The 14,839-nt window shown below is 39.0% G+C and overlaps 1 protein-coding gene across 1 annotated transcript in view; it reads right to left on the reverse strand.

Annotated features, from left to right (window-relative positions):
* The window catches only part of GRID2 (glutamate ionotropic receptor delta type subunit 2), a 1,156,109-nt gene that overhangs the window by 177,994 nt on the left and 963,276 nt on the right, over positions 1–14,839 (reverse strand). Inside the window, exon 12 of the mRNA XM_070948519.1 lies at positions 9,715–9,853. Coding sequence (XP_070804620.1) covers positions 9,715–9,853 — 139 coding nt within the window. The remainder of the gene's footprint in view (positions 1–9,714; positions 9,854–14,839) is intronic.

The following is a 14,839-nucleotide window of genomic DNA, read 5'->3' on the forward strand; positions in this document are numbered from 1 at the left end:
CAGCCCCCGGGCCCTGAGTTTGACACCCCTGACCTACTGGATGCTCAGTAATTTTATTTAACTTTTTATTCTTTATTTATGAGCACAATTATTTTACTGCCTGAGTCCTTGGACTCCAAGCAGTTTATAGATAGTAAAACAACAATAACGTAAAATTACCTTAAGAAATGTCAATACCAAATTAGTAATGATTAATATCAAATAAGAAAAATATATACATCGGCATATGGATGTAGGCAGTTGTGACCGTATCCAGAAAAGGTCTTCCAGAAAAGTTCACGTAGTTACTAGCTTGAGAAGACTATGAAATGGATGGATATTCTTGCCTTAGGAAGCAAACTATTTCTTAGAAGTGGAGTTGGTATCAAGAATGCTCACCATTCAGCCCCCTCTTGGTAGATTGGGACTTTTGATAAGCATTTTCCACCTGAGACTACTGTTCTGACCTAGGCTTCACAAAAGCACAAAGCAGATCCTTTTCCTGACAAAACCCCTTTTTATTAAGCTAATGTGAATTCCTCTCATTCACACTCAGCAAAGTCCCCGGAAACAGTCTTTCAAGGGTGAATTTACAACCACAGACACAGGCTTGGAGAGCTGCCAGGCCGATATCTTCCAAACTGCAATCCTGTACAAGAAAATACTTGGCAAGGAGTCTCTGAGAGTCACAAACAGATCTTCACACTAATGAAATGAACTAATTGTCTCCTGCAAACTCCCGTCCCCTTTTGCGCCTCTTTATTCCCTATGGGAGGGGCCATTCACCGTCCACCTGTGACTTTACTCCTGAGTCGGCCCTTGTTCCTTAACTGTTCCCTTCTCTTGGCAGCTCTGTGCATGTGCACATCGGGAACAGGCTCCAGCTGTTCTTCAGCCCTACTTATCTCCGAAGGTAGCTGATAACTGTCGGACGGCCCTGGCCCCCTCTCTGCCTCCGATGAAGAGCACTCATCAGAGCCTTCCCCAGACTCCAGGACTGGCCCATGTTCCTCCACAACCTCCTCACTGTCTGAATCTGCTTCCAGCTCCACTGGCTGCCGAAGGGCCACAACAACTGCTTAGGACAGGCAGGCAGTTAGAAACCCATGTGCAAAATTATATATAGTTTTAAAGGTACCAGGGTTCTGAGTTTCACTTGGAAACATCTTGGCAACCAGTGGACCACCTAAAGTAGTTGTACAATGTGGCAATGAGCAGGTAAGATGCCGCCTTCTGTACCAGTTGAAGTTTTCAAGTGGTTTTCAAGGGCTGCATCATGTAGACTGAATTACAAGACATTTTAATATCAACAGCATCTATCTTTTAATTATCTATCACCTATCTAACTATAATCTGTCTATCATCTATCATCTAGCTATCCTCTAGCTATCATCTATCTCTATGTCTCTATCATCTGTCTCTTTATCCATCTCTCTATGTATCATCTCTCTATGTATCATCTATCTATCTATCTATCTATCTATCTATCTATCTATCTATCTATCTATCTACCTGTCTATCATCTATCATCTATCTCAGGGGTGTCCAACTGGCAGCCCGCAGGCCAGATGCATCATTCACAGTCCATGCCCACCCCAGCTCCATGAAGGGGAAAAACATCATGAAACATCACGTCATGGCAACGTGATGTGGCGGGTTTGATACCCGTGATCTATCTGGTTTCAGCATTTGGGTTTGACTAGTCTAGAGAAAAGAAGGACTAGGGGTGACATGAAAGCAAGGGGAGTATTTGAGAAGTTGCCACAAAGAGGAGGGTTCAACTTATTTACCAAAGCACCTGTAGACAGGACAAAAAACAATAGATGGAAACTAATCAAGGAGAGAAGCAACCTGGAATTAAGGAGAATCTTCCTAATGATGAGCACAATTAACCAGTGCCTCCAGAAATTGTAAGTGCTTCATCACTGGAGGTTGTTATGAAGAGTTTGGACATGTCTGAAATGTTATAGGTGTTTTCTGTTGAGTAGGGGCTCGGACTGGAGGATCTTCCAGCTCTATACCAATTGACTGATTGATTGATTGATTGATTGATCTCTATCTATCATCTATCAAAATTTGGAACGACTGCAATCAAGGCAGTGGTTTGCTTTAGAAGAATCCACAGGTTTTTGCTGCCCTAATCAAGAGACAGGACCGATTTTGCAAGAATGCAGGACAATGTATTTCAGTTTATGTTCTGTTTCATTCTGAATTGACCTGTCAATCCACCAATGGAGCAATTATGTCCAGAAAATGAACCTGATATCTAGGCCAATGGTAATGGATGGGCAGCTTTTGCTGTCTTTTAGAGGACTGCCTTTTTAAAAGCACCAGCCAAATCAACTTAATGGCCAATTTGCTAAAGGCAAGAAGGAGCTGCTAGACAAAAATAATAGCCTAATAAAAACTACACTAGATTACCACCTCCCTTTGGATTTGGTTTATTTGTACATAAGCAGTGTGGACACTATAAAAATTTGTTTAGAACTGGAATTGATGTGTGTACCCAAAGCTTTCCACAATCTCTCAAAAATCTAGATAAACCATATATCTCTGTCCTCAGAAAAGGAAGAAAGTGTCCCCAAAAAGGAAACCGTATAAAAGCTAATGAAAGATGCTGTAAAAAAAAAAAGGTTAGCTATTCAAGTTTAATTTCAAGTTGCCACTTATTCTCTTAATAAGCATTTGCATCTCCAGAGAGTGATCTTTCCAACATCAGATCACATATAGAGTTTTCTATAATTGCAAGTGTAGTTTGCAGGGCACCTAATGATAATGGAATAGGAGACAGCCATTCCTCAGTCTACGGTTTCTAACGAGGATATCTTGCCAATTGGCCACTGTTGCTTCCAGAATTCATCACAGCCACAACATTCATCAAGGTAAGATCTAACATAGCAACTTGCCTACATATACTGCTGTTAGAATAATTAATAACTATTACAGACGCTGGGAACACCACTGAGTTATGGTGATGTGAATATACTTCATCTTCAAACTCCAGGAATTGTTCCTTCACTGCTTAAAAAGCAAACCAGAACTATGATAGATATGAGTCCCTCCCCCACCAGTGTAATAGCAAATAACTAGAAAACAGACTAATAAGAGCAGAAGATAAATGTAAAACATATATTATCTATGCAGAAATTTTCCTGATATTACATGAAAAGAGAACTGCTCCCAGCCTCGACAAAAATACTTGGATACCTTACTAGGTATTTGCTCAGAGGGGCTACGTAAGAAAAAATGGTATCTCAGTCTACATATTTTAGTCGCAACTAGAATAGTGTTCGCCCAACAATGGAAAGAAAAAGAGATACCAGCCAGTGTCCAAATTATAAATAAAGTATTAGAGTGCTCTGAAGCGGACAGAATGGTTGAAAGAAAAAGAGGATTCTGAATTTTTTCAAAGTTGGGACAGTTGGTACCGGTGGTTGAATAAAAGGATTGAGATGAAGTGAGGGCCTAAGTCAATATGAGGAGAGATATACTTATCTAGATTGAAAGATAATTGTTTGAAAACCATATTTGGGGATTATTTATTTTATTTTGTGTTGTGGGCACAATTATTTATTAATGAGGGCAGGAATATTATCTGCCGGGATGGATGTGTTTGTATGTCTAGTGTTATGAAAGGGGGACGGAGGGAGGGGAATGTATGGTTTTCGTTGTTATGTATAATCAATGTTTTTGTCTTATGTTGATTTTAACTTGGAAAATTTAATAAAATTTATTTTTTAAAAAAATACTTGGAGAAGCATCGTTCTATGCAATTTTCACTGCAATCAATTAATTTTGGTCCTTGAAATCCAAAATATTCAATAGACCAGCCTAAATATGTTATAATGTACTAGAAACCTATATGCTACCTTAGTTAGGAAGTGTAGCACAGGTAGCACTCAGAAAAGGATTAAAACGTCAAGAAAAAAAAAAGAAGAAGAAGAATAAACCTCCCAGTAAAATATATGCCATGCATTGAATATGACTAACCTCAACCAACCACTGAAAGGAAGCCCATTTCTACATTGTACTCTAAAGCATTTTCAGTTTCTATGACTTTATGAAAGGCCAACAGGGTCATGTGGACCTCAGGAGAAAACTACTCCACAGGACAAGTGCAGCTAGCAAGAAGGCATGCCTTTTCGGTCCTGCAAGATGACGTTGATGTACAGCTGGGATCAGCAGAACATCAAATGATTCTGGGTGGACAGAAATAACAGGAGGAAAACAGTTCAGTATGTAATCAGGTCCCAAGCCATGATGAGCTATATACAGTATGGTAAAGGTAAAGGTTCCCCTCGCACATATGTGCTAGTCGTTCCCGACTCTAGGGGGCGGTGCTCATCTCCGTTTCAAAGCCAAAGAGCCAGTGCTGTCCGAAGACGTCTCCGTGGTCATGTGGCCGGCATGACTAAATGCCAAAGGCACACGGAATGCTGTTACCTTCCCACCAAAGGTGGTCCATATTTTTCTACTTGCATTTTTTACATGTTTTTGAACTGCTAGGTTGGCAGAAGCTGGGACAAGTAACGGGAGCTCACCCCATTACGCGGCACCAGGAATTCGAACCACTGCACTGCTGACCTTTCGGCCGACAAACTCAGTGTCTTAGCCACTGAGCCACTGCATCCCTTTATATACAGTAGGTAACTGTTAAAACCACAAACTCTATCTGGAAGCCTAATGGTAACCAGTTCAGCCCACAGACCAGTGGTGTTACATGGACAAAATAAGAAGCGTTCATAACTAGTTCCTGCCTTCTGGATTACTCGTAGATTTCTAGTGATCTTCAAAGGTAGCACCAGGTAGAATGCCTTGTAATTGTCCAAAAGAAAGATGGTCATGGTACAAGTGATTGTGAGAAGGCATTTCTCACAATTTCCTGACAGTGAGAACAATTAATCAGTGGAACAACTTGCGTCCAGAAGTTGTGGATGCTCCAACACTGGAAGATTTTAAGAAGAGATTGGACAACCATTTGTCTGAAATGATATAGGGTTTCCTGCCTGAGCAGGGGGTTGGACTAGAAGACCTTCGAAGTCCCTTCCAACTCTGTTATTCTGTTATTTCAGTTCAGAAAGAGATACAATCCCTGCACAAGGTGAATGCCTGCTGGTTACAGCTTTCGCCTGACTGAGATGTTAGTTCTTTCCAGTAGTCTATGGAGATTCTCAGTCATCCAGGTCAAGGTTGTCCCTAAGGTGCTTTTTAAAGAAGCAACTGGACTTTGTTTTTCTTTGAAGATGTTTCGCTTCTCATCCAAGAAGCTGGGTACACTATTCAAGACCTGAGAGACCAGGTTACAGATAGATCATCACAGAAAAATCTTATCTATGTGGTTGCCAAGACTCAACCTTAACTTGGTAGCACACAGTACCCCTCTCTCCTCTCCTCTCCTCTCCTCTCCTCTCCTCTCCTCTCCTCTCCTCTCCTCTCCTCTCCTTCTCTTTCTCTTTCTCTTTCTCTTTCTCTTTCTCTTTCTCTTTCTCTTTCTCTTTCTCTTTCTCTTTCTCTTTCTCTTTCTCTTTCTTCTCTATCCTCTTCAGGATAGTTTGGAGAAAACTTTCCCCCAAAAGAGCAAATATTACTTTAGCCTCATTACTTAATGATTTGTGTTTTGGATCTAACTTCTAAGTTTATGAGAGACAGAATGCCAGCTTGTGATGAGACAAGGAAGATAAATATTTTTATGTGCTGTGCAAAAAGGACCACAGAGATTAATCCAAGTTCCTGTGATCCTGATCGGTTAGTCTTTGTCCCTTTCTTCCATGGAAGTATGTGTGTGTAAAGGAAATAACTGTCAAGATGGCTAAAATCTGTGGTATCACATGTCTTAAGGAACTGTTGGAATCTTAATGTAAGCTCCATTTGATTTATTTCCATTTGCTTATTTCATATTTTAGGGATGATGCTTAAGCAACTGTGATCCATGGCTTGCAATTGAAATGGCTCCATAAGATTGGGATGCTGGATATTAGAAACTCAGGAGCATTTCATTTTAATAAGAGCACAACAAAACAAGAACAAAAACATACGAACTAATTTAGCTCCTGACAATTTGTAATTGTACAAAATAGCTCTCATCAGATTGCAAAGGCACTGCTTCACATAGATTAAAACAATTCACCCCAAAAAGAGTGCATTAAAGTTTATGTATTACAATGGCATATAGAAAACAACAACATGCCTGCAGAATGAACAAGTTTGTCTTATAACATGGAAACTGTCTGCACAGAGACAATTAGTCACCCAATAATGAGGATGAACATCTAATTGCTTATTCTAAAGCACATTTATTTATGATGCATTCATTTATTCCTATAAAGCTTTGCCTAAGCAATTTTATTCTCCTTTTCTTTTTTTCCTATAGTTACATGGTTATGAGAATTAATTCTAATACAGACTGAACAGACAGGACACAAAAAGAATTACTTTCCGCCTTGTTTGGGTGGCTTAAAAATTTGAACGCTTGCTGGGTGGCTTAGAGATTTGGATGAATCAATTAACAGTAGAAAGAACAGTTCATTTTCCTTTTGGAGAAAATAATAAATTTATTGGAATTCAGTTTCAGTAGTCAGAGCCAAAGATCACACAATAAATAGCCATTGCCTAAATGTTCAAAGGCTTTCCAGAGATATTTAGTCTAATGAGAACTGTGGCATAAGAAAATAGAATGCATTTATTTAGGGAGTTTTGCAGTCAATTTAGAAGTATCCAGGCGCTACCAAGTTGAAAAGATTAGTCGGTGACATGACCATTATCTGGGGGATATTCAGTTGGAGCCTCCTTTTATGTTGGCAGGAGCTGGAACAAAGGACGCGGCCTCACCCCAACCCACAGCAGCACTTGAGTCTCTAATATGGTCTTGCTAACTTCCAATAAGCATCCTAACCATAAGAGCCAACGTGCTCCTTGTTTAGGGAGTTGAAGCTGGGGTGAAATGCTACAGGTTTGGACCAGTTCAGCCAAACCGGTAGTGATGGTGGTGGGTGATTCAGAGAACTGGTAGCGACGGCAGTGCGAGGCTCCGCCCACCTGCCAGGTTGTTGTTATTTCCTGGTTTTAACCAGGAAGTAACCTGTTTTTTACCCTCTGTACATGCGCAGAAGGGTTTGCGCATGCACAGAGGGTCCATCTGCGCATGTGATGCACGCACATGGAGCGAGCACGCATGTGCGGCGCATGCACTTCTGAACCGGTAGGAAAGGTAAGTAGATTTCACCCCTGAGTTGAAGGGAGCGGAATTTTAATTTTATAGGAAGAGAGAGAGTATGGTTATATCCAGACCCGTATTTCTCAATCTTAGCAACTTTAAGAAGTGTGGATTTCAACTCCCAGAATTCACTGGCCAACCACAATGACTAGGGAAGTCTGAGGATTGATACCCACACCTCTTAAAGTTGCCCAGGCTGAGAAATGCTGATCCAGACCATTTTGAATTGTTACATTCTCTCTCGCTTGCAGGTTTGCCAAGGTCTGCAAAGATCAATAATAAAGATGCAGGACATATTTTTCACCCAAAAAAAAAAAGAAGACACGATAGAGAAAATGCCTAGGTATGCTTTCTATATAGGGAATAACTGCAAGTTTAGGGAACAGGTAATTCCTCTCCTGCCCCCTGGCAGAGACCTTGACTATCCTATGGCAGTGGCTTCAGAATAAATGGAGCTGCCCTTAGGAGAAGAGGACAGTTCTCTCCCACACAGACAGTAAAACAGTGGCCAAAAGTAGTAAAACAGTGAGAGTCAAAAAACCTTTCACCTCCCAGCAGATAAGATGAGACCACCAGCCATTCTGAAAGTCTTTGTTTTCCTTTTCCTCTGTTATTAAAACAGGGAAGAAAAAAAGTAAAAGAAACAAAGCAAAAAAACCCCAACAAGGATTCTAGTGTTGTCACCAACATTACTACTGTAATCACTGTTAATCTATCTCATAATCTAATCATGTCTCAAGGCGCTATTTAGAACCTTTGTCGAAATGCTGTATCTGAGAATATATTCTAGGGTTACACCAGATTAATTATGGAACTATTGGATTTTTCTGACAGTTAGAACTATGAATCAGTGAAACGACTTGCGTCCAGAAGTTGTGGGATCTCCAGCACAGGAGATCTTTAAGAAGAAAATTGGGCAACCATTTGTCTGAAATGGTACAGGGTTTCCTGTCTGAGCAAGGGGTTGGACTAGAAACCTCCAGCTCTGTTATTCTGTTATTTATTGGTTCGATTTTCGATTTTGATTTATATGCCGCCCTTTTCTAGAGACTCAGGGCGGCTTACAATGCGTTAAGCAATAGCCTTCATACTTTTGTATATACCTGCTTAGTAGGGCTTTCGCGCCCCCCCCAAGCGGTGTTCTTTTTTATACAAAGTCAGTTTATTGCCCCCACAAACCGGGTCCTCATTTTACCTACCTTGAAAGGATGGAAGGCTGAGTCAACCTTGAGCCTGGTGAGATTTGAACTTGCAATAATTGCAGGCAGCTGGTGTTACTTAACAGTGCTTTGGTCTGCTGTGCCACAAGGCTCTATATATTCTATTATTCTGAAATTTATTTATTTATTTATTTATTTATTTATTTATTTATTTATTTATTTATTTATTTATTTATTGGTTCGATTTATATGCCGCCCTTTTCCAGAGACTCAGGGTGGCTTACAATGTGTTAAGCAATAGCCTTCATACTTTTGTATATACCTGCTTAGTAGGGCTTCCGCCCCCCCTCCAAGCGGTGTTCTTTTTTATACAAAGTCAGCTTATTGCCCCCACAAACTGGGTCCTCATTTTACCTACCTCGAAAGGATGGAAGGCTGAGTCAACCTTGAGCCTGGTGAGATTTGAACTTGCAATAATTGCAGGCAGCTGGTGTTACTTAACAGTGCTTTAGTCTGCTGTGCTACCAAGGCTCATGAAATGATGGGTGCAGGCAGCCAACAGCCATACTTACTGGCCAGACTTGTGTGTGTGTGTGTGTGTGTGTGTGTGTGTGTTTCACTATGATTAGTCTTATTTTAAAAATTATAGGGATGGGAGCAAAAGGCAAGGGAGATAGAATGTTACTGTAAAAGGTAAAAGTAAAGGTTCTCCTTGCACATACATGCTAGTCATTCCCGACTCTAGGGGGTGGTGCTCATCTCTGTTTCTAAGCCGAAGAGCCAGCACAATTCTGTGGTCATGTGGCCAGCATGACTAAACACCGAAGGCGCACGGAACACTGTTACCTTCCCACAAAGTGGTTCCTATTTTTCTACTTGCATTTTTTAGGTGCTTTCGAACTGCTAGGTTGGCAGAAGCTGGGACAAGTAATGGGAGCTCACTCCGTTACGCAGCACTAGGGATTCGAACTGCTGAACTGCCGACCTTTCTGATCGACAAGCTCAGTGTCTTAGCCACTGAGCCAGTGCGTCCCCCTAATTACTGTATTACTGTTAATGTAAGGCAGTTCAAATAACCAACAGATTTATTGCATGCTAACACTCTCTATAAGAACCTGAAATACTAATGGTCAAAGCAAATTGGTGGTATAAGAGTCAACGGAATTCAAGGTGGGTTGGACTTAGATCTCATGTGGGCATGAAGGGACCAAGGCTGATGACATGCTTGAACCATCCCTTGGGCTCAGCTTGGTCATCTCCTACTTCTACACTCTAGCCTTCTGGTTGGGTAGGCTTGGATTTTGGCCAAAGATGTTTTCCAATTCCTGGTTGACTCTTACTCCCAAGCTTGTGCAAACTTACTGGATGGAGTTCTCAATGCGAGTGATGGTGAGGAAAGCCGCTAGATTTGCAGTGTAGGATGAGATGACGATCAAGGCAAACAGCCACCAGGCACCCATCATCATTCGCGTTGCCAGTGTGGTATAGGGAACTTCTCCTCCTGTGGAGCAAGAAGGGTAGAATGATAAGAATTTTAATTGCAGAAGAAAATCCCTTTATTCTTAAGGAACATGTTCATATAAAACAACATCATTGATATCAGTCTAGGAAAAGAATCTTGGAGTTCTGGGTAGGAGTCCACAATTAACATCTATAGATGAAACCCATCAAAGGACACCATTCCATGATACTTAGTAAGAGGATCCTCTTAAATAGATTTCTGCTATTTATCAGAAAACCTGGTTCAATATCTAATATAAAGAGCAACAGTCCAGAAGTATTTCTATTACTTTGCAAGGTTTTTTTTGCTATTGATTTTAATTAACTCTCTGGAAATGTAGATATTTTTCAGAAAGTGATCTGGTATCAACACATCTATATATCAACACACCATCTGATTGTTCTTTAGTATATCAAGACACAAGTAGAGTTTCTAAATGCAATAATGCACATACAGACATTGGAGGCAGAAAAGAGAAAGACGGAGGTATTAATTTAATAAATAATTCATAAGGGAGCTAAGGCACGGGGTTGGACTAGAAGACCTCCAAGGTCCCTTCAAACTCTGTTATTCTATTTCTAAATATTTCTAAATTTATACTCAGACATTTTTTTTCTCTTTGTGGTTAAGTTAATGAATAAAATAAAATCAACTGAAAAGTGCAACCAATTATTATACAATGCAGTCATTCAAATAATACTTTTATAAATTTTTTATATCTGGAGATAAATACATATATTTGCATTGATAAAAGAAAAACATCTATCCTTCCTTCCTTCCTTCCTTCCTTCCTTCTTTCCTTCCTTCCTTCCTTCCTCCCTCCGTCCCTCCCTCCCTCCCTCCCTCCCACCCACCCACCCACCCTGTCACCTCTGATCGTGGGTTGTTCATTCAGTGAACATGAATAATTTGGTTGATAAATATAGAGACAGAAAAATAGGTTATTCAGATAGCCTTGGTTTTGAGAACACAGCAGAAATACCAATAGAATAGATGGATGTGTCAGAATGATGAAGGAATACATTTCATTCACTCATTCTGCAGTTGCAATATACAGTATGTTTTATCTTAGGAAAAAAATATTACATTTACAGAAATTAATATAAAAGTCATTCTGAAAGTCAGGAAAGTGTCAGCATGATGGACACGAATCTGTGAACAAAAAAGACACGATACTACAAAAACTTTTTTTTTTCAGTTTCCTTTCCTTTCCACCTCAGTTGTATCTGAATCCATTAATCACCTACTTTGCTGGTTATAAACCTAGACACAGAACAAATATGGACAGTAAACTGCATAAAACACCCACCAAAATACTTTAGAGTTTCTTCTCACTTATTTTGAAATTGTATCTAGCATGGTCAACTTCTTTCCCATTTAATACAAGACAGTGCTAAAGAAAATGGTCAGAGAATGGGAGGTAAGGCAAGAGGACTCCTAAATAAATAAAATGACATCAATCAGATATGGCTTCCACCAAAATGTTCCATTTCCTTGTGTGAAACAGACAGCAATTGCCTGTAGGATATGTGCCTGGTTGTGTATGTGAAACAAAGAGGTTTCAACTTATCCTGACTGCAGCTTTTTAATTTTATCATGATGATAAATATAGGGGGCAAACCCCAGTATTTTGAATTTAATTTCCAATACATATCCATTTTCCCCCTCTTTTTAACGACCCTGTAATCCCTTACATCAGGATGGAGCTGAGCGTTTACTGGCTGGATGCCCTTCCTGATGCCTATGTGGAGTTCGCAGCAGATATTTTCTCTTTGCGCCCTGAGAGAGAAATATCTGCCGTTACCGAGGATCAAACTCACAGAACTCGTGATTGTGAGAAAAGAGCTCCACCTCTAAGCCACCAAGCCACTCCCCAATACATATCCAATATTCACTCATAAAAGTCTGGAAGTGAAAGCATTGATAATCATGGAAAGATTTGTCTATGAATTCCAGGGTTCTTTGTTTCCATCAATGCTAAATAGTTATTTTATTATGATGATCCCATTAAGCACAGCCTTTACCACTTTCTTGATTATAACCATTTGATTACTAAGTGTCTATTAAGAAAGAATTGCCTACTAAATTTTTTAATAAAGACTGCTATGTCCACCCTATTCTCCTGCAAATGCCAAGTTAATTATAAATTGTGTCTTTGATGCATGTTTGCCTTTAAAAACAAAACCCATTATTAAATAACATAGGATCACCATTACTATCTTATATATTTTGAATTTCTACCTACTTCTGAAAACTTATTGTAAAAAAATAAAATAAAAATAAAATCTGGATAGTTTAATTTGATATTAAGACTCCAGGAAGATAAAATGTCTAACTTCTGAACTGGCAAAACTATACAATTATTTATTAAGCGATGATAAGTTCGAAGATGTTACAAAGAATCAAATAATTGCATGGGAGAAAAATATAGGGTGCAATATAAATTTTGGGGAATGGGAGGAGGCATGGAACAGAAATCTTAAATTGACTAGAGCGGTGGCATATAAGGAAAACCATTACAAAATGTTTCATAGATGGTACCTAGCCCCGGCCAGACTAGCGAAGATATATCCCAATATACATCCCAATTGTTGGAAATGTGGCCACGGTCAAGGCACCTTCTTTCACATGTGGTGGACATGCCCGGAAGCAAAAGGATACTGGAATAAAATTAGGAGGTGGTTATATGAAATAACTGATGAAGATATTGAACTAACACCAGAGATTTTCCTCCTGGGAATAATAAAGAAACCATATAGAAAGGAAATGACACATTTAATGATCCATATAATTACAGCCGCTAGATTGGCATACGCACAGTACTGGAAAGAGAAAATTCAACCACCAGAAGAGCTTACAATTAAGAAAATACTCGAGTGCGCAGAGATGACTAAATTAATTTATGAATTAAATGATGAAAAGTTAGTTTACTATATGGTGTGGGAAAGGTGGTACAAGTGGTTGCATGATAAAATGAAAGAAAGATCTAAAGGTGTGTTAAATATTGGTTAAAAGTGAGTTAAAATGTCACCAAGTATTATTTATGTAAATAGTTAAAACACTGCACATCCGATACAAATTGAAAATGTTTATTATATTTATGTGTTCTACGTTATTGTTTGAATGTTTATTTGTTTTTTCTTTTTATTTCTTTTTTGTTCTTTAAAAAATCTCAATAAAGTTTCTATAAAAAAAATAATATTTGTAAAGCATCATTTTGATGAGGATTAAGTGGAAAAGATCAACAAATAAAATAATTGAAAATGTCTAACTTCTGAAAACCTAATATCAGAGCTGAAGATTTTTTTTAAAAAAGAGTATTTTTATCTTATCCTCTTTTTTATGATTTTTAAAAACTTTTTAATCAAAAAGCAAATTACATTTGAACTATTACTTTTTTAGGTAGACATACAGAATCAATCCAATAGATCTGATTGCTCCTTTCACCATCCGGTGTCAATCTCCATAATTTGCTGTGAATTTAATTGAAAGGAGTAGACTGGTAAAAGGGAAAACCTGTAATTTCTCCAGATATTTCTTCAATCACATTCTTGTTTTTTTTTAAAAAAGCTTCTTGAATAAAAACTAAAAGCTGTTCCCTACCTTCTTTATATGAGGTGAATCGGCAGAAGAAATAGAAGAAACAAAAGTCAATGTTAGGCTTTTTTTATCCATAAATGAAGTTCTCAAATAAAAAATTTGAAGAGGAATAGAAAATAAAGGGTGGAGCTGAGAATTGGATCATGCTGGACTGACATTCTGTCAGAGAAATTGTGTGCAATATAATGATTTTCAATTTACTAACCCCCTTTGTGGATGATGTCATGGAGCTATCTTTTTTCAAAAGACTTAATAGTCGGTGCTCTCTGAGCTTTGTGTTTTTCTTACAGATATTTTATTACCTAACTAATTAACATCATCAGTGCTAAAACGGTAATGAAATGTCTGCAAGAAAGTTTAGAGAGCAGCAAGGATTCCATAGTTCAATTCTGAACTACAAGTGTTCTTTTCTATCAAGGCTTAATAACCATCAGTTATTAAGTTTTCTATCATCACTTAATAACCACAGAACTTCCAAGAACTGTGAGTTAAATTCCTCAAGAACGGAAACAGTTAATCATTTTTGGACTAAGAAGAGTATTCTAACTGTAAACATCTTTTAAAAAACCTCTAATGGTTCAGTAGATGATATCATGAGGCTATCATAGTAGGCAAAATTAAAAATTGAAGGCCATTTTTGGTTTCTGAAAAGTTGAATAGAGTTTTTAAATAGATATACAGCACGAGTGTCAAACTTGTGGTGCCAAGTTGCCATCACGTGATATTTTGTGATTTTTTCCCCCCTTCGCGGAGCTGGGGTAAGCATGGCCTGTGCGTGGCGCATTCGTCCTGCGGGCTGCCAGTTTAACACCCCTAATCTGCAGCCATTTTTCTCCTCTTCATCACTTTTATGATGAACTGGAGATGCGGTAGTACCATAATATGCTTACCTTTCTCTTGAATACTTAAATGTATTTCTTAAATTGTATATATTATATATGAAGTCAATAAATATACAGTCTTGTCCCAATGAACATATGACTTCTGAATGACTATATAGGTAGCCTTCCACCACAATTGAGCTCAAAATTTCTGTTGTTAAGTGAATTTTGCCCCATTTTATAACCCTTCTTGCCTTCTTGTTAAGTGAATCACACAGCCATTAAGTTAGTAACTGTTGTGGCCCGTACGTGGTCTGTGCAGCTAGTAGCTGATTCAGACAGCGAGGAGGCTGGTGTGGTGCTGCGCCAGCAGCCTGTGCAGCTGGCACTCGAGTTGGACAATGAGGAGGCTGGAGAAGATATGGTGCCAGAAGCCAGGGCTTTCAGAACCTCCAGAAGCTCCCTTAAGTGAAAAGGACGAAGAGGAGGAGCCTCTTCTCAATGCACGGGCCTGCAGAACTGCCAAAAGGCAGGAGTGGCTCCTCAGGAGGACTCCTCAAGAGTA

This window comes from Pituophis catenifer, unplaced genomic scaffold (genome assembly GCF_029215685.1).
Source record: "Pituophis catenifer annectens isolate HBS135680 unplaced genomic scaffold, rPitCat1.0.hap2 SCAF_8, whole genome shotgun sequence".
Taxonomy (NCBI): domain Eukaryota; kingdom Metazoa; phylum Chordata; class Lepidosauria; order Squamata; family Colubridae; genus Pituophis; species Pituophis catenifer.